Source organism: Phyllobates terribilis, unplaced genomic scaffold (genome assembly GCF_046119375.1).
Source record: "Phyllobates terribilis strain yellow unplaced genomic scaffold, ASM4611937v1 Scaffold_1__5_contigs__length_1240528914, whole genome shotgun sequence".
In the NCBI taxonomy this organism is placed as follows: domain Eukaryota; kingdom Metazoa; phylum Chordata; class Amphibia; order Anura; family Dendrobatidae; genus Phyllobates; species Phyllobates terribilis.
Genome location: NW_027362761.1, coordinates 176,957,016 through 176,981,790, shown reverse-complemented (window position 1 = coordinate 176,981,790; position 24,775 = coordinate 176,957,016). Strand labels below are relative to the sequence as shown.

Below are 24,775 nucleotides of genomic sequence, written 5' to 3'. Positions count from 1 at the left end.
CTCCTATTTGACACAGGAATGCACAGGATGGCACAAGTGGCAAGGAATAATAAAGAGATCTAAATCTATACATCAAGGGAATCACCCATGTGCCCACGATGCAGAAATACTCCGGATTTTTCCTGAGCGTTTCTGCATCTCCCTGGCAGAAAAAAACGCATGCGGATTGTACATGTGGATTGTACATGCGGATTGTACATGCAGATTGTACATGCGGATTGTACATGCGGATTGTACATGCGGATTGTACATGTGGATTTTACATGCGTTTTTCCTGCCAGGGACAAGCGTTTGTCAAGCGTTTTGCACATGCGATTTCGCATGCTTTTGTCAAGCGCTTTTCCAATCGATTTTAGCTTTTAGAAAAGTGCTTGAAAGTTGGTCACACTATATAAATCCATGCAAATGGCACGGATTTATATTGTGTGACCAACATAATGTTAAAAAAAAAGAATTAGAATGTAAAAATTAAAAAATAACCTTATGCTCACCTTTCCGGCGGCCTCGGTCTTCTCCCGGCATCGCTGCCTACTCCGTGGCGGATACCGGTAATGTAAAAGGACCTTCCATGACGTCAGAAGTCATGTGACAGGTCACGCAACCGCCAACGTCAGCGGTCGCGTGACCTGTCACATGACCGCTGACGTCATGGAAGGTCCTTTTATATTACCGGTACCCACCACGGAGTCAGCAGCGACACTGGGAGCAGAGCGGGGGCCATCGGAAGGTAAGTATAAGGTTATTTTTTATTTTAATTATTTTTTACTTACAGGTACTATGGTACCCAGGTCTGGAGGAGAGTCTCCTCTTCTCCAGACCCGGATACCATCCGCACATTAATCGCATAACATCCGCATGACTACATGTAGTCATGCGAATCTTATGTGATCCAATGCAAGTCAATGGCGTCGGTTTCACAGCGAAATCGCACTAGAATTGGTCTTGCTGCAGGTTTTACCGCAATGCGAATTCGCAGTTGAAATTTCTGCATGATGTGCACAGCACATGCGGATTTGCATTGCAGTAAATGGCAGACCTATTACAAGCGATTTTAATGCGTTTTTGTGGCGTTTTCGCAGCAAAATACGCCGCAAAAACGCATTAAAATCGCTTTGTGTGCACATAGCACACTATGTGTTCTATCTATCGATAGAATAGATGATGTGAAACTAAGAGATTTAAAAGGTGTGTTGCTGGGATTTAGTTAATAGGGCAATTTTTCCACGCTAATATAGTTTAAAAAAAGACATAGGTTCATAAAGTTCTATTTTTCCTGACCAATTATGTTATCTATTGCTTATAATAGCCCACAATGCCGTTGTCTATTAGTGGATAGCCCATAACCAACAGGTAGTCAAATAGAAATTACTCAATTGTGGAGCTGTGGCTGTTATTTCAACACGAATGACTATTATATTTGTAATTCATCTGGAGCTGATTTCTAATGTATGATTTTTAGGATACCCTCAGGGCTGTATTTGCCACTAGGCACCCGAGGGCAGGTGCCTAGGGCGGCAGTTTGCAGGGGGTGGCGCCATCATGAAGAAGTAAACAAACATTTTTTTTTATTTTTTAAATTTGCCCATTTTCATCTGATTTACATAATCTTAATACCGCCTTTTTAGTTTCGGGGGGATGGAAGGGGAAAGGTGGTGAAAGTTGACGAGGTGAGAGCTGCATGGGCAGAGCAGCAGTAATGTGACGCGCCCCTGGGCCTGTGTCGCGCTGCGTTGCGCACGCGGGAGCTTACCCGGAGCCGGATCTGTTGAGGGTTGTAGTCTCATGGCGGTGACCCGGTCCGTGCCCAGGGAGTCAAACTGAGCGGCGATGTATCAGCGGTAGATGTTGGACGACTACGCCACCCGTTGAGTACAGCTAAGGAGCTGCTGCTGCAGGGCAGACCGCTGAGGCCGGTGGTAGGATTGTGCAGCGTGATAGTATAACCCCCAACGGGAGGGGTATGGCCTCAGGGCAGCCGACGTGGATGATGGGGGTAGCAGGAACCACTCGGAGACGGTACGGTGTAGTTCAGGGTCTTTACTGGTGACAAAGATAGACCCTCCCGGAGTACTGGCTAGCGATTGGGGCCTGGTCAGTCCTTGAGCAGATGGGATCTCCCCTGGCCAGGCGGAGTTGTAGGCCTCCCAAACTAACTGTACTCTTCTGGCTACCTTGCTAGAGGCGGGTATAAGTAGCCCACGTCCCTCAGTGTACCGTGTGGTGCTCACCCGTATGGCCGGTGACTCGGGGCCTTCTAGTAGCTTCCGCTCCACGACGGCGGTGCTGGTCCCATGCGTGTGACCGTGCCTTCGGGTTTCTTGGCCAGAGGACCTGGAATCCCCTGCCTGACGGATTCTGCTGCTGGGTAGGAGTTAGTCCCCACAGCCTCGGACTCCGGGTCCGGTAAGAAATCTTCTCAGTCAGGGCGAGCTCTGCAGCTGCCAGCCCCTGACTCCTTGTAACACTGCTCCCACAGAGCTCCTGATGTTCTGTTCCTATATTTGCTTCTTTTCTCTGTCTCTACTTCTTCTCTACTCACTAACCCTGCCTCAGCCCCAGTTTTATATAGGGGAAGTTCTTCCCCTCCCAGGACTGTGCAGGAGGTGTGGCATGCATCGGATTCCTGACCAAGAGACCTCCCACCTGCTCTCAGACGTAATATCTCTATCACTGTGGCAACCAGACCCCTGGGGTGTCACATTCCCCCCTAGTGAAATTTAGTACTCCAGGATTAAACATATTTTAGAAAAACATAACAAGATATAACAATAACAATACAATAAAGAAACACATAAAGGTGGTCACGGCATGTCCGTAACCGGGTGCAGTCTTTGAAGAAAGCAAGGTGTCCATTTCACCAAAACAGGGAGACGTAACCAGGTAGGGGTCTGTCCTGCCCCGAGTCCTTAACAGTCTTTAGTCCGTCCTGGGTTACGCTCCAACTATGTACACAGGATTCCCGGTAAATCCACCAAAGACTCCTATAAACAACTAGAAACACATAATTATACACAAGCAACAAGAAAAACAGGTAACCACAAATAAAACAATTTATACACTTCAAATCCTCCAACGTGCGGGTAACTGGCCTCTAGTGGCCCTAGTGGACCTACGGAGCTGACTGTCTGGCCCTGAACTACAGGGTGTAGGAGCTGTCAAGGGTAAATTGGGCAGCTGTCTATGGGCCCTTTGGCTCACTAGGGATATGGCAGGCTCACTGCAAGCAGAGGGTTGATCCTCCTGATCTGCTGGTGTGGGGTCTTCTGCCTCCTGGACCGGCTGTTCTTCCAGCTCTACCTGTTGCTCCGTAGGTGCTTGGGATGCTGGTTGGAGGAAGGTGAGTACGGGTACCACAACTGCACCATTGACTTGAGTCCAAGACCGAGGGAAGTCTCCGAGCACAGTACTAACCATATCTTCCCTTTCCTCTACGGGTCGATGGTCTTCTTGTCCCTCTTCAGGGTTCCGTAGCTGTTCAGGACACTTCTTCAGGTGATCCCGGGATACAATGGCTGTGGTCTCCCCTCCGTCTTTACTGATGGTACAGACCTTCGGGTTCTCGTGGCTTGAGGGCAGTACGGTGTACGGGTCCTTCTCCCACTGGTCGTCCAACTTGTGGAGCCGTCTTTTCCTCTTCAAGACCTGCTCTCCGGGCACCAGGGGAACAGCGGGAGCATACTGGTTGTAAGTTTTCTCTTGTCTCTCCCTAGCCTGACAGAGACTTCGCTCCACGCTCTCCTGTACTTTCCGGTACTGCTGCTGCCTCTCTGTGTCCCAGTCTGCTTCTGGTGAAGTGTCCTCGGGTGTCAGGACTCCCATTTCCAGGTCAACATGTAACTTACCAGGTCTCGCCCTCATTAGGTAAGCCGGGGTACAGTTGGTGGAACCTACCGGGATGTGGTTGTATAGGTCCACCAGATCGGGCAGCTTCTCAGGCCACAGACTGCGTTCTTCCAGGGGCAACGTTTTCAGAAGATCCATTACCACCTGGTTCATTTTCTCACAAAGTCCATTAGTTTGCGGATGATAGGGTGTCGTCCTTATCTTCCGGCAGCCATACAGATTGCAGAATTCCTGGAAGACCTCCGCTTCAAAGGCAGGTCCCTGGTCCGTCAGCACTTGGTCCGGGTACCCGTGTGGACGGCAGAAGTGCTGCTGGAAGGCTCTAGCTGCTGTTTGAGCCGTTAAGTCCTTGACGGGGACGACAACCAAGAACCGGGAGTAATGATCCACGATGGTTAACGCGTAGACGTAGCCACTTCTGCTTGGGGTCAGTTTTACATGATCCAAGGCTACCAGTTCCAACGGCTGCCGGGTGACGATGGACTGCAGGGGAGTCTTCTGGCTGGCACGGTCCTTCCTCCTCAGGTTGCACGGGCCACAGTCTCTGCACCACCTCTCGATGGTTCCCCTCATGCCTACCCAATGGAACCGCCCGCGCAGCAGGAACTCCAGCTTCTTCCATCCGAAATGCCCAGCTCCATCGTGGTATGCCTCCATCACCATGGCTGCGTCTCGTCGTGGCACCACTACTTGCCAGATTAGTTCATGCGTCCGGGAGTTAACCATCCTGCGGCACAACTTCCCCTTGTAAAGGAACAGTCTACTCTTTTCTGCCCACAGTTGCTTGGCTTCCTCCGGAGCGTCTGGGTCAAGGCGAGCCTCTGGCCGAGTCAGCATCTCCTTCACCAGCCGGACGGCAGGGTCACTGTCTTGCGTTTCCGCCCAGTTGTAGTGAGGTAAGGGGTTAAGCGTAGCGCCTTGCTTACTCCTTACCCGATGGGAATACTGGATAGTCCCATGACGGTGAAACGCGGGGAGTTCGACTTCTTCCAGCCCCTCTGGATCTTCTCCTACGTCCAGTAGGTTTGGCATCCTGGACAGGGCGTCCGCGTTGGTATTGGAGCGTCCTGCCCGGTATTTGATGGTGAACTCGTAGTTGGACAGGCGGGCCATCCATCTCTGCTCTAGGGCACCGAGTCTTGCCGTGTCCAGGTGTGTCAACGGGTTGTTATCCGTGTACACAACGAACCGGGAAGAAGCGAGGTAGTGCTTAAAGCGTTCGGTGACTGCCCACACCACTGCCAGGAACTCTAGCTTAAATGAGCTGTAATTCTCAGGGTTTCTTTCGGTGGGTCGCAGTTTTCGGCTGGCGTAAGCGATTACTCGCTCCTTCCCCTGCTGGATCTGGGACAACACGGCTCCTAGCCCGATGTTACTTGCGTCGGTGTAGAGGATAAAGGGCTGGCTGTAATCCGGGTACGCCAGGATTTCATCCCCCGTGAGGGCCATCTTCAGCTGGCGGAAGGACTCTTCTTCCAACTTCTCCCATCTGAAGGGCAGCTTCTGGTTCTTGGCCTTCCGGGACTGGCCTATCAGGAGGTCCTGCATAGGAGCTGCCTTTTTGGTGAAACCGGGGATGAACCTGCGGTAGTAGCCTACCAACCCGAGGAACTGCCGCACTTCCTTTACACTGGAGGGACTTGGCCATTTCTTAATTGCGGTGATCTTATCAGGGTCGGGAGCCACTCCGTCAGCGCTCACCACGTGTCCCAGGTACTGCACCTTTGGTTTCAGGAGGTGACACTTGGAGGGTTTCACCTTTAGGCCGTAGCTTGCCAGAGCTTCGAACACTTCCGCCAGGTGTTTCAGGTGGTCCTCATAAGTCTTAGAATATACGATGACATCGTCCAGGTACAACAGGACCGTCTCGAAGTTTCTGTGGCCCAGACAGCACTCCATTAATCGTTGGAAGGTTCCTGGTGCGTTGCAGAGTCCGAACGGCATACAGGTAAACTCGCTAAGTCCCATCGGGGTGGTGAATGCGGTCTTCTCCCGGTCCGCCTCTGCTACAGAAACCTGCCAGTACCCACTAGTGAGATCCAAGGTAGAGAAGAAGTTAGCAGATCTTAAAGCAGCCAAAGACTCCTCTATCCTTGGTAAGGGGTACGCATCCTTGTGTGTGATACGGTTGATTTTCCGGTAATCTACACACATCCTCATGGTGTTGTCTTTCTTTTTGACTAAGACTAGTGGAGCTGCCCAGGGGCTACAGCTATCCCTGATCACCCCAGCCTCCTTCATGTCTCTAAGCATCCCCTTGGCGTGTTGGTAGTGTGCAGGGGGTACGGGTCGATACCTCTCTTTTATGGGAGGATGGTCTCCCGTGGGGATGTGGTGTTCTACCCCCTTGACTCGCCCGAAGTCTAACGGGTGTTTACTAAACACTCTCTCGTACTCTTGAACCACCCGATAGACTCCCTGTTTCTGGTGTGAGGGAGTGGAGTCAGTACCCAAATGTAGTTGCTGACACCAGTCCTCCATTGTTTTCTTAGAGCCGTTACCTTCCTCCGGGTGAGATGGAGGCAAGGGTTCCACAGATTGTATAGCATTTTGGTTAATGGTATATAATTTGGCTAGCGTGGCATACCGGGGCAGGTACACTTCCCTCTTCCCGATATTGATTATGCGAACGGGCACCCTCCCATGGCGTACATTAACCACCCCCCATGCTGTCAAGATGGTGGGCCTACTGTCTGAGTAAACTGGTTCTACCATTGCCTGGTAATCTCTACCTCTCAGACCAATAGCTGCCCGGCACCAAATCATCATTTCACTTTTTGGGGGCATGGCAATAGGGAAAGGGTCACACATTCTCACGCTACCAATCTCACCGCCGGAGAGTTCCACCTGTTGCCGTCGCATCAGTGCCCGGATCTCTTTTTGGAGCACTCGCTGCTCGCCGGAGCTGGCGTTCTTGGCAACCTGCTGTAAAAGGAAAATCACCTCTGCAAGACAATTTTCAATTACATTAGTTCCTAGAGTTATCTTTGGGTGACTCTCGTGTTTGTCAATGTCTACAATGATCAGTCCCTGTGCTGCCAGTTCGACTCTACCGATTTTAATGGTCAGCACGGGCTGACCATTGCTGGCGATGATACTCAAGTCGTCGTCAGGGTAGCGGGTGATATCCGAGTCATTCCAGTACTGCTTGAAGAGCACGCACGGGATGGTGGTGACCTGTGACCCGGTGTCCAGTAGGGCACTCATAGGAATGCCATCCAGTACCACGGGTAAGACTGGACGTCCTCCCACATATTTGTCGCGCCAGTTCGATGGGCCTGGTGATCTTTTTCCTGGGGGTTGGCCCTCTACCCCAGGTTGTGCCAGTTTAAAGGACAGTACCTTGCCATATGTCCGGGTTGATTGCAGCGGCGGCAGATGGGTTGTCCGTCCTCGTTGTATCGGTCGCTTGGTCTCCCTCTGGCCGGTGGGGTCCTCCTTGGTCGACGCCACGGGATGTCCTCCGGTCCGGATGCCAGCTGGATCTTCCCTGGAGTGGAAACCTGTAAAGACTGCACAGTTCGGGTTAGCGCAGCAACGCTTTTAGCTAGCTCTTGGACCTGATGGTGCAGGTCAGGAGCCGGGTCATTGTTCAAAGCCTGCGCATCAGCTCCCACAGGCCCTGCCGACAAGGGTGCCGCCTCCTGGTGGTAAGTGGTAGTGGGGCGTCTGTGGGTCACAACGCCACCTGGTGCCGGTTCTCGGAGCACCCGGATGGCTCTGTCCTTGAACTGTGCAAATCCCAGATGAGGGTCCTGTAAGGCCATTGCCCGCAACTGGGTTCGGTGGGCATTGCAATATAAACCCTCTATAAATTGTTCAGTCAACAGCCTGTCCTCGTCTCCCACGCCGTCAGGGTCGGTCTGCTTAATGGCTCTCAGGGCCTCTTGTAGGTTCAGGGCATAGTCCCTTATACTCTCGTATGCTCGCTGCTTGCACCCGTAGAATCTAAGCTTGATCTCGGCTGAGGTGCGGGTATCAAAGGTGTCCCTCAGCCGGGTTAGTATCCCTGCGACAGTCCTCCCCCCAGGTGGCCAGGACTTTACCTCCCTTCGGGCTGCCCCAGTTAATTGGGCCACCAGGATGCTCACTTTTTGCTCTTCTGTGAGGGGGTACACCTGGAAGAGGCTATCCAGCTTTTCTCTAAAGTCATGCAGGGTATGTGACTCCCCTGAGTACTGGGGTAGCCAGGCCGCTCCCGGGATATAGGGCATGGTGAAAGGCATGACTGCAGCAGCGGTGGCGCTGGCGGGGGTTGAGGCAGTGAAGCTCTCCTCCGTATCCGACATCCTCCTCCCCCCTAGTGGACCGTGGCCTACCTTGCGATGATCCTCTTCCGTAGGCCGCGGCTCCGCAGTAGATCGTCAGGGTTGAGGACCTTCCGTCGCGCTCCTGTGACGTCGGAGTCTGCTGGGCTCCTTCCAGGACCTTACGCGACGTCCGGACGTGAGGCGGGGCTTCAGTTCTCGCGCGCTTTCGGAGTTCACGCCCCTCTTCTTCCCGCGCGACGTCTTCAAGATGGCGTCCAACGGCGGGAAAACTCCACGGAAAGCGGGAAGAAGGCTGAAAATGGCGCCGGATGGCGGGAATCTTCACCGATGGCGGGAAGAAGGCTGAAGATGGCGCCGGATGGCGGGAATCTTCACCACAGGTAAGTTTGAACAGTCTTTTTCAGGCACGCAGTACCCGGTGGTTGCGGGCACGAAATCCTGCCGACTACGCCAAAAGTTGACGCGCCCCTAGGCCTGTGTCGCGCTGCGTTGCGCACGCGGGAGCTTACCCGGAGCCGGATCTGTTGAGGGTTGTAGTCTCGTGGCGGTGACCCGGTCCGTGCCCAGGGAGTCAAACTGAGCGGCGATGTATCAGCGGTAGATGTTGGACGACTACGCCACCCGTTGAGTACAGCTAAGGAGCTGCTGCTGCAGGGCAGACCGCTGAGGCCGGTGGTAGGATTGTGCAGCGTGATAGTATAACCCCCAACGGGAGGGGTATGGCCTCAGGGCAGCCGACGTGGATGATGGGGGTAGCAGGAACCACTCGGAGACGGTACGGTGTAGTTCAGGGTCTTTACTGGTGACAAAGATAGACACTCCCGGAGTACTGGCTAGCGATTGGGGCCTGGTCAGTCCTTGAGCAGATGGGATCTCCCCTGGCCAGGCGGAGTTGTAGGCCTCCCAAACTAACTGTACTCTTCTGGCTACCTTGCTAGAGGCGGGTATAAGTAGCCCACGTCCCTCAGTGTACCGTGTGGTGCTCACCCGTATGGCCGGTGACTCGGGGCCTTCTAGTAGCTTCCGCTCCACGACGGCGGTGCTGGTCCCATGCGTGTGACCGTGCCTTCGGGTTTCTTGGCCAGAGGACCTGGAATCCCCTGCCTGACGGATTCTGCTGCTGGGTAGGAGTTAGTCCCCACAGCCTCGGACTCCGGGTCCGGTAAGAAATCTTCTCAGTCAGGGCGAGCTCTGCAGCTGCCAGCCCCTGACTCCTTGTAACACTGCTCCCACAGAGCTCCTGATGTTCTGTTCCTATATTTGCTTCTTTTCTCTGTCTCTACTTCTTCTCTACTCACTAACCCTGCCTCAGCCCCAGTTTTATATAGGGGAAGTTCTTCCCCTCCCAGGACTGTGCAGGAGGTGTGGCATGCATCGGATTCCTGACCAAGAGACCTCCCACCTGCTCTCAGACGTAATATCTCTATCACTGTGGCAACCAGACCCCTGAGGTGTCACAAATGAACTCCCTGCCCGGAAGGAAGAGACAATTAATGCTAAAAAAGAAGGACCTGTGATGACATCATGTCCATGTGACTGGTATCCTAGAGATTGCTGGAAGTGAAGTGTTTTCCCATGCAGGTCAGGAAGCAGCAGCAGTAGCCTGAGAAGATGGGGGGCACAAGTGACAGGTAATCAGGGTACAGGGGTACATGGAGTGCAGGCTGTATATGGGAGTGTACAGGCTGTATAGGGGGTATCCAGGCTGCATATGGGGGTGTGCAGGCTGTATAGGGGGTGTGCAATCTGCATATGGGGGTGTGCAGACTGTATATGGGGGGTGCAGTCTGTATATGGGGATGTGCACACTGTATATGGGGGTGTGCAGTCTGTATATGGGGGTGGGGTCTGTATATGGGGATGTGCACTCTGTATATGGGGGTGTGCAGTCTGTATATGGGGATGTGCACACTGTACATGGGGGTGTGCAGTCTGTGTCTTGTGGGGTGCAGTTTCTATATGGTGATATGCAGGCTTTATATCAGGGGTGCAGTAGGTATATGAAAGGGTACAGCCTGTATAATGGGGTGCAGTCTGTATATGGTGGTGTGCAATCTGTATATGGGGGTATGCAGGCTGTCTACGGGAGTATGCAGGCTGTATACGGCGGTGTGCAGGCTGTATATGCGGGGGTGTAGTCTGTGTATGGCTTGGTGCAGTCTCTTTATGATGGTGTGCAGGCTTTATATGGTGGGTGCAGTAGGTATATGGGAGGGTGCAAGCTGTATATGGGGGTATGCAGTCTGTATATGGGGGGTGCAGGCTTTATATGGGAATGCAGTCTGTATTTGGAGGGTACATGGGGTGCAGGCTGTATGTTGTGGGGGTGAAGGTTGTTTATAGGGTTGCAAGTTATTTATTGGGAGTAAATGGGGTGCACGCTGTATATGGAGGTACATATGGTGCAGGCTGCATATGGAAGTGGATGCAGGCTGTATATGGGGATACATGTGGTGCAGGCTGTATATGGTTGTACATGGGGTGCAGGCTGCATATGGAGGGGGGTGCAGGATGTATATGGAGGTACATGGTGTGCAGGCTGAATGTGGGGGTGAAGGTTGTATATAGGGGTGCAGGTTAAATATGGGGGTGGTATATGGGGTAAATATGGGTGGTATATGGAGTGCAGTCTGCATATGGAGGTGTATGCAGGCTGTATATGGGGTATGTGGGGTGCAGTCGGAATGTGGGGGTGCATTTTATATTTGGGGGACATGGGGTGCAGTTTGTATATGGGGAGTACATGGGGTGCAAGCTGTATATGGCGGGTACATGGGGGTGCAGGTTGTATATGGTAGTTATATAGGGTGCTGGCTGCTTGGGGGTTACATTGGGTGCTGGCTGTGTAGCGTAAATGGGGTGCAGGCTGTGTGTGATAGAGAGGAGGGGGAGGTAAGGGCTCCTTAGAGGAGTTGAAGATTCAGTAAGGGCACAGTATGGGAGGCGGTATACAAAAGGAGGGACATTGTGTAGGCACAATATGGAGGGAGTACAGTGTGAAGAGGGGGCATTGTGGGGAGGAGCACTGAAGATTTGGACAGTGTGGAGGCTAGAGTTCATACCGTAGGTACAGTGTGTAGGAGGAAAGACAGTGTAAAGGCCACCGTTCTAAAGGACGGATTGTTTGACAGTTATTGTTAATAAGAAACAATTTATGGGGGAGGGATGGTAGTTATAGGAGAGGAGGCAATGTATCATAAGAGGGACAGTGTGGGTGTCATTTTTTGTGCAGGGAGCACAGTGAGGGGCAGTTATTTGTTCAGGAATACCAAATACCGCCCTGGATACCCTAAATTTAAAAGCATAGCCAGATAGGCTTTTCAAAACAAAGAAAAAAAGGCTATACCAATACATATTGCCAAATACGGTATAAAGGACACTGTTTCAGTGTATGTTGGGCCCATTATAGATTATAGAAAACTTTATAGAAACTTTAGGCTTATATTTTGGGAGCATTTCCAGCATATACTGATAAACATATACCACGACAGATGTGGCGTTCTATAAACAACACGTCTGTTACTCTCATGTGCTTGCTATAGCTGAGCTAGACCCATACTCAGGCCCTTATTTTACCTCTTGTTTTATTGATTGGTCTGCCGAAATCTCATTTTACCCCTTTACCACATTAAAGGGGTTGTCCGGTCCAAATCAATAAGTCTGTTTTGTGTGACTGCAGACTTATGAATCCCCCCAGCGCAGGCACTGTGGCTGCGGGGATTGACTGGTTTCTGAACTGAGACCGTGTATGGAGCGAGGCCACGCCCACTGGACGGGCCCTGCCAGGAGTATGTATAACACATACATACCCTCTGGTCCTGGGTCAGAACCTGGCAAATCCCCGCAGACCTGCAGAGCACAGTGCGTGTGCTGCGGGGATTCATAAGTCTGCAGTCAGGCAGAGTGATTGCAGACTTATCGATTTGGACCGGACAACCCCTTTAGGATGTAAAAGATCAAAAATACTAAAGGCCTGAAGAGACACCGTCTCATCTGAGCACAGCATATGTCAGACCATCCCAAGTGTGGAGTGTGGGCAAGTTTTATTACTGCTAACATCTATTAGTTAAGCATTGGTTTAATGTTCTTTTAGGCGGTGTTAACTGTGGAAAATTATTGCCACTACTTTTGAGTTTTGTTAATCATTTTTAGTCTTCTATAATTGCTTAAAATTAATTTTAAAGTTTAGTAGTTTTGGTACCTTGTGACTTTTTTAATATGCAATTCACATACATTTGTGACTCAAAAAATTAGCAAAAAAAAGGCTGTTTAGTCCTAGAATAACAGCAAAGTAGAAGGAGTAAAAATATGCCGAAGTTGCTCTGTGGCCTTAAATCATTATTCGCAAGTTGATTCTTCAGCACATCTCTCCAGTGTCTTTTACTTCTTTATTGTTGGGAGGAGGGCACTCCTTCTTGAATGACAGTTCTGGTTCAGTAGCTTCACCCTTTAGCTGAGCTTATGCTAATATGACTCATTACCGGTCTGTCAGTGCTTGTTCTGAAGTCTACACTGTTATCACTATATTGACATATAAAGAAAGCAGTGACTTTGAACAAGTGAGCAGTGATTAGAGAACTGCCCTGTAAAACGCTGTGGGCTGGTGAATTTGCAGTACTGATAACAGCTCTGAGCTGAGAGTTGGGAGGTGAGCAACTAACTGCTGTGCAGAAAACAATATGCTGTAGAGTGCTGACTGGGATCTCATGAGTTAACTCCTCATCCTGAAATGTAGCTACTGTGTATACTGGCCATGCTCTGGGGGTAGGTCTGATTAGCAATAAGCTGTACATCATCTAAGATAAAATCTCTTGTTGCATGAGAATGACAGCACATAAATAAAGCAAGTCAGTTGCAAACTTGCTTATATTTATGCTGTTTACCTAACTATAGCAATTTCATAACATGATACGTAATAATGGAAAAAGAAAAGGTAGGAGATAGTGTGCTGTCCTTTCATGTAGGGGAAAACAGTTTGTCATGACGGTGGAACTTTTGACTTGTTTTATTAGTAGAAGTTAATGAGAATACACAGCAAACTTGCTTTCAGTCCGAACTGAAGCTTTCGTCAGGTTGCACTAGCATTTTGCGACTCTTGTTGTCTCTTGAGTGGAGCTGGGATGAGAACCTTATGCTAGAAATATTAATCAAGTCATTGACTGGAGTAAGGATTGTGGCAAGGTGTACGGAGGCAAACGCCACTTTCAGAGGTTCATGTTTTATTAAAAGTCAACACAAAGCTATATTTCTAGCACAGAACACAAGGGAGGTTGAAATGCTGAAATGGGAGACTATATTCCAGTCTTTATTGCTTTAATTGAGAAAATCTGGCTTAATGCTAGAAAAGTTTTTTTTGTTCACCTTTGATGCCCATCATGTTATATTAAAGGCATTTCATGGACAAAGACATTTGGAGCTTCAGAAATTGGCAACATCAGAATATTTTACAGTAACATTACATTTACTGTTTACTACTTGATAAGAAATGTTTTACATGTTTTATTAATTTAACTAACAATGTAAGAATGAAAAGGGTTGTCTGGTTAAAGCAAGTTACTACCAGAACACAGGATAGGTAATAACTTACTGATTGGTGGGAGTCAGACCACTCTGACCCGCACCGATTGGCACAACAGGGAACTTTTATCCCAGAATGGAATGGCAGTGTGCATGCTCAACCTGAGCTCCATTCATTCCCTAAGGAGCTGCTTAGTCCATCGAGAATTAATGGAGCAGTGGTCAGGCGTCCATCCTGCTTTGCTATCTTATAACAGGCATATAAATTCCGTGATCTAACAATCGGTGAGGGTCCCAGCAGTGGGACAACCACTGACCCACAAGTCATCACCTATCTCGTGGATAGCTGATAACTTGTTTTAACCAGATAACCCCTTTAAGAAAAAATATATAAACTCAAAGCTCTTCTATCTACTGGTAGAAGTTAATCCTGTAGACTTCTTGCTATGTAAACTTGGAGTTCATCACCTTAAACCTCGCAGATTGAACCCCATCAATATTGATGCTTGCAGTACATTGACATAGTATAGCGTTTCCCATCTGTTTGCCTGTAAACACACTGGATTCATTCTTCGCAGATTAACAATATCTCTTGTGTGTGCAGATTCCTCCGTGCTTTAACACACTGTGTCTTTTGAAGAATTTGCTTTTAGAGCTAAGCTTTCAGAGGCCAGTACACCTTATCACACTTTCACATTCTGTACAAAAAGAGAAAAAAAAGGGGGAAAAAACCTGCCAGGGCTTGTGCCAGTTAAATCCAAGCTCTCAAGGGATTTGTTATTCTTTTGGCGTCAGATTAGATGTTCAAATCATGAAGTGTATTTGGGGGCTGCAATGAATGTTTCTGGAACTTTTAATGAGGCTAATCCCACAGCAGTACATTCCAAATAGCTAATGGGCTCAGGTTCAGCGCCTATTCTACCTTCAGTTGGGCATGAAAAGAGTGGCTTGTGCAGTGGGCGGTCATAATGCACGAATATGCTATTAGAATAATGGTCAGCAGCAAAGACCAAAGACAACACACACTTTAGAGGAACGACTGACTGCCTTTGGTGAGGAACTTGCTTGAAACTCAGGTAAACAATCTATAATTTTTTATGTTGAGAAAACAAGAGCAAATGATGGATGGATGAACAGATAGATAGATGGATAAATAGATAGATAGATAGATAGATAGTATCAATTATAGAAGCCACTACTAGTTATTTCTTAGAGCTTCACACTCTGTAAAACAGAGAAACTTGCTTGAAACTCAGGTAAACAATCTATACTTCTTTGTGGAGAAAACAAGAGCAAATGATGGATGGATGAACGGATAGATAGATCGATAGATAGTATCAATTATAGAAGCCACTACTAGTTATTTCTTGTAGCTTTACACTCTATAAAACAGAAAAACTTGCTTGAAACTCAGGTAAACATTTTGTTTTTTTTATTTGGATGGGAAAACAAGAGCGAATGATGGATGGATGTCATTATTTGGGGGATTTAAAAATACACATAGGCTTTTAACTTCTAACCTCTTTAGACTTAGTGTAAATTCATTCACTTACATAACATGCTGAAAATGTTTCACTTTAAAAAAAAAATCTAAATTGAGACAAGCTACAGTAAATGCCTGCTAATGGGTAGATTCATTATTGCTGCCCCAATCAACTTTAATGATATTTAATGTAATGTGTTAATTGAGAACATAATGAAAATGAGACAGCGGGAAACTAATGTTAAGTGTCTCATGATTCATATTTTTAACCTAGGCAGTTAAATACTGTCATTCACGTAACCAACGTCCTTATGTGAAATATTTTCACACAGAAAGTTTTGTTTTTCTTTAAATAATAGAAGATGAATAAAATAAAGCTCAGAAAATATATACTTATAAAACCTTTTACATTTAGGAATTCACTAGTCTATTTGTACTGATGGTTTTGGATATACGGAGACAGTTGTAAGAGTACTTTTTGGAGATGATTGGTCACGTATTTTGGAGAAATTAATCTGTTTCAAGGTACTCCATGTTTCTACTAAGACCAGAAAAGGGCTAGAAAATAGAGATGAGTGAACCCAAACTGTAAAGTTCAGGGTTTGTACAGGACACTAGGTGCTGAACTTCGAACACGGACTTCTCCCAGAAGTCCATTTTAATGTTCGGAGTTCTGAGTCTGTGAGGGTGCTCTGCTTCATTTGGCAGTCCCCTAGACCTTACTACAACCAGTTTACAGCACCAAAGTTTGGGTCCCCATTGACTTCTATGGGGTTTGGGTTCAAGTTCGGTCAAACCCGACGAACTCGAACATCCATGGGTCTACTCATCTGTACTAGAAAGTCATATTTAGACCACCAAGTCATATTTAGACCACCATTTTTACTGCAGTTGGGAAAAATATGATTTAAATACCTAAAGCCAAGAGAAAGGGTTTTTCCAAAGATCAAATTAAAATAAATTTCATTTTTATGGTCCAATTTTAACCGACTTCTTTGATGGGCCTGGTGTTCAGCAAAGATTAAAGAATTTCATGATTCATTATTACTAACCTTTAAAGGAAAAAATTAATTCACAGCATTAGTCTTACAATCAATTTTACAATGGTCCATGTGAAATATGACAATGGCTCTACGTAGACCATTTCTCTGCAAAGAGACTCAAACCGTTTAGATCTGCTCTCCACCGACATCTGATTAACACGTGGGCAATCGGTTGTGAGGATTCCAGTTACATTGATAACGTTCATGCTTTACTAATCTAATGAGTTTAAAGTCAAAACAGTTATAGGTGGAGGGTGCCAATTCTGGTAAAAAGGACACCGCACAGTTGTAGTCATCATCCAAAGGACACGTTACTTCAAAAATGACTGTAAATTATCTATTGGTTATATCTGAAATGGGATATCATAATACATACTGTACCATGAAAGTGTGTATAAAACTAGCTGGAAATGCCTATGTTTTGGCATTATTAGCTGCGAGAGATTCATTTTCTATACGTACACTAGGCCAAAGACTGACCTAGTCAACAGTGGCATGGGTTTTATATTACAACTAACCCTTGAAAAATGCAACAATATGCAGTACTTGTTTGTAAATGTTAGAATTACATTAATAACGGTAAAACAGTGGCAATTATTCATATAACTTAATAAACAAGTACAACTACAACATCCATTTTCTGTCTTTGTAGAAATAAAATTTTCTCTGTATACATCTTTTCCAGAATTAGCAGCAATCAGGTGGCAGAGGACAAAGCAGGCTCCTCACCTTCCAAAACCTGACCTCTTATATTTTTACTGTATCCAGCTGCCTCTATTAGGAAAGCGTTTTTTGCACAATGGTATCGGTAGAGCCCAGAACTTTATTAAGTTGAAAAGGTTTTGTCCATTCAGACCTATTACTGGAGAAGCCTTGTTTCATCCTGCCTAACAGAAGTATGGTATAAGGGAAATGCTAAACAGGGGAGAGAAAAACTTGTTTTTGTGTAATCCAATAGGTTAAGATGCTGCTGTGAAATGTAACTCACAGTTTCCATATTTCATAGAATTTAATATCTAGAGAAGAGGTTTAAGCAGCCCACCATGCTATCCAAGTGCACGTCCCACGGTGGCTCATGGTCCACTTGAGCAACAAAAAAGTACAGAAGAAAAAGAGCAGACAGCACTTCGACCTTAATCAAATGTATTTGTAGACAAATTTACTCAATATGTGATTTTCCAGATTATATCCCAAACTTTCTCCAGCTTGAAAAAGTTTTGGATGTAAGCAGAAATGTCACATATTGGGCAGATTTGACTACAAATACATTTAGTTAAGGTAGAAATACTGTCTCCTCTTTTTCTTCTATAATTTAACATTTGTGACAACAAACTGTTTCTTATTTTTACACATAATGTAATGTCAGATAAATGAGTAGCAACAGAACACTATTTTATTATTACTTAATTTAAGTATGTATGTAACCAATAAATATATTAAATATATAATGTAACTGCCCCTTCAAGATAACAGTTTGCAACTAAACTGATTGCTATCATGGATACCAGTCTTTCATATCACTGCAGAAGAATTGTAGGCAAGCGTTCTCCAAAAGTGTTCTGTATGTGTCCTCAGGTTCCCGTTCTGTAACATTACATTTTGCATAAAAAAATATTTAATACAACAAATATCGAAAAACAATGTAAATGTTTTAATAAAGATTAAAAATTATTTGATACAATTAATATGGAAAAACAATTCAAATTTCCTAGTTACTATAAGTATACATGTTTGGATACAAATATATATAGAATAAGAAAGCCATTCTTAATAATTACACATCATTAATGAAGAAAATTTATAGCACTGTAGCCTGGCAGCAATGGGCTCCAGGGTTCAAATCCCGCCAAGGACATTATCTACAAGGAGTTTGTATGTTCTCCCTGTGTTTGCGTGGGTTTCCTCCAGGATCTCCAGTTTCCTCCCACACTCCAAAGACATACCGATAGGGAATTTAGATTGTCAGCCCCAATGGGGACAGTGATGATGGTGTTTATAAAGCGCTGTGGAATTCATGGTGCTGTATAAGTGAGTAAATAAATATAATAAATAAATATAAGATACAGTATTTCTTAAGGTTGTCCACAATTAATACCCCCTCCCTGTATCTTTGTAAGCCCTCACAAGCAGAATCCTCTCCCCATTGTACCTCTCTGTCACTCACTGGTTATACTTTTTGTACCTTGTGTGAAATAATTATTATATAGTGTAAACCCTGTTTTCTCAGCGTCCCGGTATTAGTTTTCTACAGTATAAACTAAATATATTTTAATAACATAAATAAATTCCATTGCTTCATGACACTTTTCACACATATTTTTCAGAGTAAATTCTCATTTTCCATTCCTTGACTCCAATAACAAATGAACTAGAAATAAATCTCTCGTGGGAAGAATTTAATCTTTTCTTCCTTCAGGTCTACAATGCTTCGGGCAAAACAAAACCACAGTGTCAGAAAATGACACTTGTACATGGTTATTGTTAACTTCCTTCTGTTTTTATAGAGAAAGCCAAAAGCTAGTGTTTTCCTGTATCAAGTTAATGCCTCCAGAGCACTTGACCTGATCTTGACTTATCTATGCAAATGCTCAAACTCAATGTAATCTTCTCAGGTTCATGTCAATGTATTTCTGTGCAATATGGCTCCGTATCCCAGAATAGAATTATATGGTATAAGGTCATATAGATGCTCATGTCATACTATTTATCAATATTTTTTTTAAAAGGATTTTCACCTGAATTTATTTTTAAACAAAATTTTTTACTAAACCGACTTTCCCTATTTCTTCTTGTTATCACAGTGTTATGTCTGGCAGTCTGATTAATAAGACAGTCAGACGGCCGTATAAAACGGACTGAGATCAGAACGCACAGCACAACTGGCTGGCTGCTCTCCTGACCCGAACGTGACAGCTGCATAAAAATACATGAAGCTGTCGCGCTCAGGTCGGGAGAGCCGCCAGCCAACCCAATCTCGTTCCAATTTATATGGCTGTCTGACTGCGCCCAGACTTCAAACAATTTGGCAGGGTCACATCCAGAGTTTTGTGGACTCTTTGGCACTAGAGAGTCAATGGTCCTAACAATGCTTCAATTTTGCATGCACTGTATTTTCTGGCTATTTTATTTTACATATGTGAAATACATCCCTATATGCCAGTACATTTTGCTTCTGAATAATAAGAATATTAAGCCATTTAAGGAAAGAAAATCCAAATGCTGATAGAAGAGAAGTGTCTGGTTTATCCATAGTGTTTCTACAACTCATACACAAGGTCCAGCGTTTGAGATGTGTAAAAGCCACTTTCAAAGAAGAGTCTGAAAATAGCAGGACCCCAATGACCTTAGGGGGGCCCGTGTCTTTCAGTGGACCTAGTGCTGACTGCTCTCATGACAGCTATAACAATCAGAAGAGTTGTGTTCAGCACATCTTTAGATATTAGTCGGTCTCAAGTCTTCAGAACGATGCATGATTGAATTTGGGGCCAAGCAATATTCCTATAGTCAAAAAGTATCTGGTTGAATAAGACAGATGCATCTAAGTATCACGAAATAAACCAAAAGAAAAATGGTGCTACAAAATATCTCACAAATATATCAACTTTATTAAATATAAAATATAACGGATTTTGTTAAAAACTGAGTAGCTCCATGGAGGGCTAGCAACAAACCTCCCAAGGCTATAAACAGTATATAGTATGGCCACATATCTATTGCAGTACATTCCCTAATGGCTAACATATACACCAGAGAGAAGAGTACATATGATTGAATTTGGGGCAGAAGTTTCATCACACCTTGCTGACAAATATGTTTTTTCAAAAATAAATAAGCAATTAATTAACGTGAATAATTTACTTAGATCACCTGTATAACCGCCATGGTGGTCTGATCTAGCTATATTTAATAAAAATATGGGAAACTGGTATTTTAAGGAAATCTGTCTTGTCAACTATTAAGTCACAGGTACACACTCGATTGTTGTTCATGTATTGTCAGCTTTCAAGTGCATTCTTGTGTTGATCAATAACTGTGTATTCAAGATGATTGCTACATTTGTTTTCTGGTTTCAGAACATTATTTAATATTGATTTTGTAACCTTTTCTGTTCTTTGTTCATTTATTCAGGCCCAGAAATCATGGATCGAACGAGTTTTTCACAAGAGAGAGTGCGTGCACATCATACCCAGCACCAAAGACCCCCATAGGTACGTTTGTTCTACACAAATAGGGTCAGAGCGGTCACAATCAGTGTGATGACGGTTGTAATTTAGAATAAATTAATGTCAATTATGTATTCAGGTCAGTACGGTGCATTGGATGTTTTTATTTAAAAAAATTTTTGTTGTGATAGAAAAAGCAATTTCAGCCCTTTTTATGTTTGAAATGTCGTGCCATTCACAGGACAATAAAAACAGCGTTACGCCTTAATTCTCCAAGTCATTGCAGTTACTATAATACCACTTTTTCTTATTTTAAATAAAACAGATATGAAGATTCCTACACTCTAATATAAATTATAGTGCTATGAAGCGCTCCTTGCACCCCAGCAATATCCAATTTGTGCTACTAAAAACCTGAATGTAAACCTTTTTTTGGAGCCCTAGATGACTGACTACACAACCTACCCCTCGTCCATGATCCCTGGTAACAAATGTACTGTTTTTGTATATTTGAGGAGTTATTCAGACATGTGTAGCCATTTGGAATGAAGCAAACTCTTAAAGCTCATTCTTAGAATTAGAGTCCCAAGCCAAAATCATTTCAGTAACCTCAGTACAAGTTGAATGAAGAAGTCTATTATTTGGAGTCCCTGATTGTTTTCCCTTTATTTTGGGATCATGTCTCAAGACATAGAAACATTTTGACCTGAGTGTAAAGGTGACGGGAAGTTTATTCCCAGCAGATGGATATGAAATGTAATAGCTTATCCAGTGTTTCAGCTCAATATACTGTAGAAAACCAGCAAATTTGCTGTCCTGGAAGCCCAGATCTTGTGTAGGACTGCAGTATAATATATTGTAACACGCAGACAATCACCAAATTGTTTCCTTTATGCTGTAGGTGTTGTTGTGGGCGACTCATAGGCCAACATGTTGGCTTGACTCCAAGTATATCCATCATCCAAAATGAGAAGAACGAAGGCAGGCTGAATCGTAACGACGTTCAATCAGAAAAGTGGTCGATTGGAAAACACACTCAGCTCAGCCCTACTGATGCCTTTGGGACAATTGAATTCCAGGGAGGGGGGCACTCCAATAAGGCCATGGTATATTTCTCTTATACTTTACTTGACAAATGTATTAAACTTTATTATGATTTCATTTCTACATTTATATTATTATAACTACAGTGGATTTATTTGCATTTCAGATTCTGTACATGTAAGTGGAACGCACCTATTGATTACCGTGGGCTAAACTAAACTTTAGCAACTATTTCCAATTAATAGCTTATATATATATTAGGAATGTCTTCTTACTAACATTACGATCAGGACATTTTGAAGATCCCCTTTAATTTCATAACTGTGATAGAATTAAAGCATCTCTCTTATAGAAGGTATTTTCATGTCCAAAATCACACAAACAGATCTGCGATTGAAATATTTAAGTCTGTGTATATCATTATTATCACTATTTGTTCACAGCCGGGAACCATGGGTTTCTTAATTAGACCCAGTTTGACTCGGAATACTAAGAGAGAGAAAATGTTTTTTAAATTTCTTTTTCCTTTTTTTTTCTAACTTTTTCTTTTATAATTAACCACCAGCAATGAGTAGGTTGGGAGAGGGGATAGGAATGTAAGAGGCTGGGAGACGATTGGGTAGGGAAGGCCAATGTTTTTTTTAATATGACATTTCTAAAATGTGATTTTTTTTTTCTTGCATATTATTGCATACAATACTATGGATTATACAAATATATATAAGTAAAAAATATGTTTATATCTTCTGCTTGTGTTTGTTTGCAGTATGTTCGTGTTTCCTTTGACACCAAACCTGACTTACTGCTGCACCTTATGACCAAGGAGTGGCAGCTAGAACTGCCAAAGCTTCTCATATCAGTCCATGGGGGCCTTCAAAATTTTGAACTCCAACCAAAACTGAAACAGGTGTTCGGGAAAGGCCTAATTAAAGCTGCCATGACTACAGGGGCTTGGATATTCACTGGAGGAGTCAACACTGGTAAAATGCATTATGTGACATAATAGATAGATAACAGATAAATAGATAACTAATGAGATAGAGAGATAGATACATAATGAGATATCTAGATAGACGGATAGATAGATATCAGATAGATAGATACAGTAGATAGATAGATAGATAGATAAGAGATAAATAGATAATGAGATATATACATAGATGGATAGATAGATATCATATAGATACAGTAGATAGAAAATGAGATAGATAGATATGAGATACATAGATAGATAGATAGATAGATAGATAGATATGGGATAGATAGATTGATAGATAGATAGATAGATATGGGATAGATAGATAGATAGATATGGGATAGATAGATAGATAGATAGATATGGGATAGATTGATAGATAGATAGATAGATAGATAGATAGATAGATAGGAGAAATATAGATAGATACTGTATTTTTCGGACCATAAGACGCACCTAGGTTTTAGAGGAGGAAAATAAAAAAATAAAAATTTAAGAAAAAAATGTGGTTATGATGCACTTTTAATGGGGGGGGGGGTCTTCTGCTGACACTGGTATAGGGGTAATGTCCCCCAATTCTGACAATATCCCCCATCCTGGTATATATGCCGCCCCCCTTCCTTTTATACGTGGTCCCCATCCCCATTCTGGTATGCCTGGCATCCCTCCATCCTGGTATGCATGGCACCCCTCATCCTTATCCTGGTATGCATGGCACACCTCATCCCTGTCCTAGTATACATGGTACCCCTCATCCCTGTCCTGGTATGCATGGCACCCATCATCCCTGTCCTGGCATGCATGCTCCCCTCATCCCTATCCTGGTATGCATGGCACCCCTCATCCCTGTCCTGGTATGCATGGCACCCCTCATCCCTGTCCTGGTATGCATGGCACCCCTAATCCCTGTCCTGGTATGCATGGCACCCCTAATCCCTATCCTGGTATGCATGGCACCCCTAATCCCTGTCCTGGTATGCATGGCACCCCTAATCCTTGTCCTGGTATGCATGGCACCCCTAATCCCTATCCTGGTATGCATGGCACCCCTAATCCCTGTCCTGGTATGCATGGCACACCTAATCCCTGTCCTAGTATGCATGGTCCTCCTAATCCCCATCATGCTGCACATTAAAAAAAATAAACACTCCTACTCACCTCTCTTCTCTCCTCCAGCGCTGCATCCTGTATGCCTGCACTGATCTCTCCATGTGAGCCGCGCATGACATCACTGCTATGCGCAGGTCACAAGGAGAGATAAGCTGCTGGAAGTCACTGCTCCCCACGCCGGGACTGTGTGCGCGGGGAGCAGTGACTTCACACTCCTTCATAGCCGGCACACAGCGGAGCCGCGCATCTTATAGTCTGAAAAATACGGTAGATATGAGATAGAAAGATAGATAGCTAGATAGATATGGGATAGATAGATAGATAATAGATAGATAGATAGATATTAGATAGATAGATAGATAGATAGATAGTTCTGTCTAATCAGCTACAGTGGTGGCCAAAAGTATTGGCACCCCTGCAATTCTGTCAGATAATACTCAGTTTCTTTCTGAAAATGATTGCAATCACAAATTTTTTGGTATTATTATCTTCATTTAATTTGCTTGCAAGGAAAAAAACACAAAAGAGAATGAAGCAAAAATCAAATCATTGATCATTTCACACAAAACTCCAAAAATGGGCCAGACAAAAGTATTGGCACCCTCAGCCTAATACTTGGTTGCACAACCTTTAGTCAAAATAACTGCGAACAACCGCTTCCGGTAACCATCAATGAGTTTCTTACAATGCTCTGATGGAATTGTAGACCATTCTTCTTTGGCAAACTGCTCCAGGTCCCTCATATTTGAAGGGTGCCTTCTCCAAACTGCCATTCTGAGATCTCACAACAGGTGTTCTATGGGATTCAGGTCTGGACTCATTGCTGGCCACCTTAGAAGTCTCCAGTGCTTTCTCTCAAACCATTTTATAGTGCTTTTAGAAGTGTGTTTTGGGTCCTGCTGGAAGACCCATGACCTCTGAGGGAGACCCAGCTTTCTCACACTGGGCCCTACATTATGCTGCAAAATTTGTTGGTAGTCTTCAGACTTCATAATGCCATGCACACGGTCAAGCAGTCCAGTGCCAGAGGCAGCAAAGCAACCCCAAAACATAAGGGAACCTCCGCCATGTTTGACTGTAGGGACCGTGTTCTTTTCTGTGAATGCCCCTTTTTTTTTCCTGTACACTCTATGTTGATGCTTTTTCCCAAAAAGCTCTACTTTTGTCTCATCTGACCAGAGAACATTCTTCCAAAACGTTTTAGGCTTTCTCAGGTAAGTTTTGGCAAACTCCAGCCTGGCTTTTTTATGTCTCGGGGTAAGAAGTGGGGTCTTCCTGGGTATCCTACCATACAGTCCCTTTTCATTCAGATGCCGACGGATAGT

At 44.8% G+C, this 24,775-nt stretch overlaps 1 protein-coding gene across 2 annotated transcripts in view; it reads left to right on the top strand.

Moving 5' to 3' along the window:
* TRPM3 (transient receptor potential cation channel subfamily M member 3) overlaps window positions 1–24,775 on the top strand; it is a 717,940-nt gene that overhangs the window by 370,866 nt on the left and 322,299 nt on the right. For both annotated transcript variants that reach the window (XM_073670333.1, XM_073670354.1), the window contains exons 2-4: window positions 20,286–20,365; window positions 21,222–21,426; window positions 22,131–22,344. In XM_073670333.1, coding sequence (XP_073526434.1) covers window positions 20,286–20,365; window positions 21,222–21,426; window positions 22,131–22,344 — 499 coding nt within the window. The remainder of the gene's footprint in view (window positions 1–20,285; window positions 20,366–21,221; window positions 21,427–22,130; window positions 22,345–24,775) is intronic.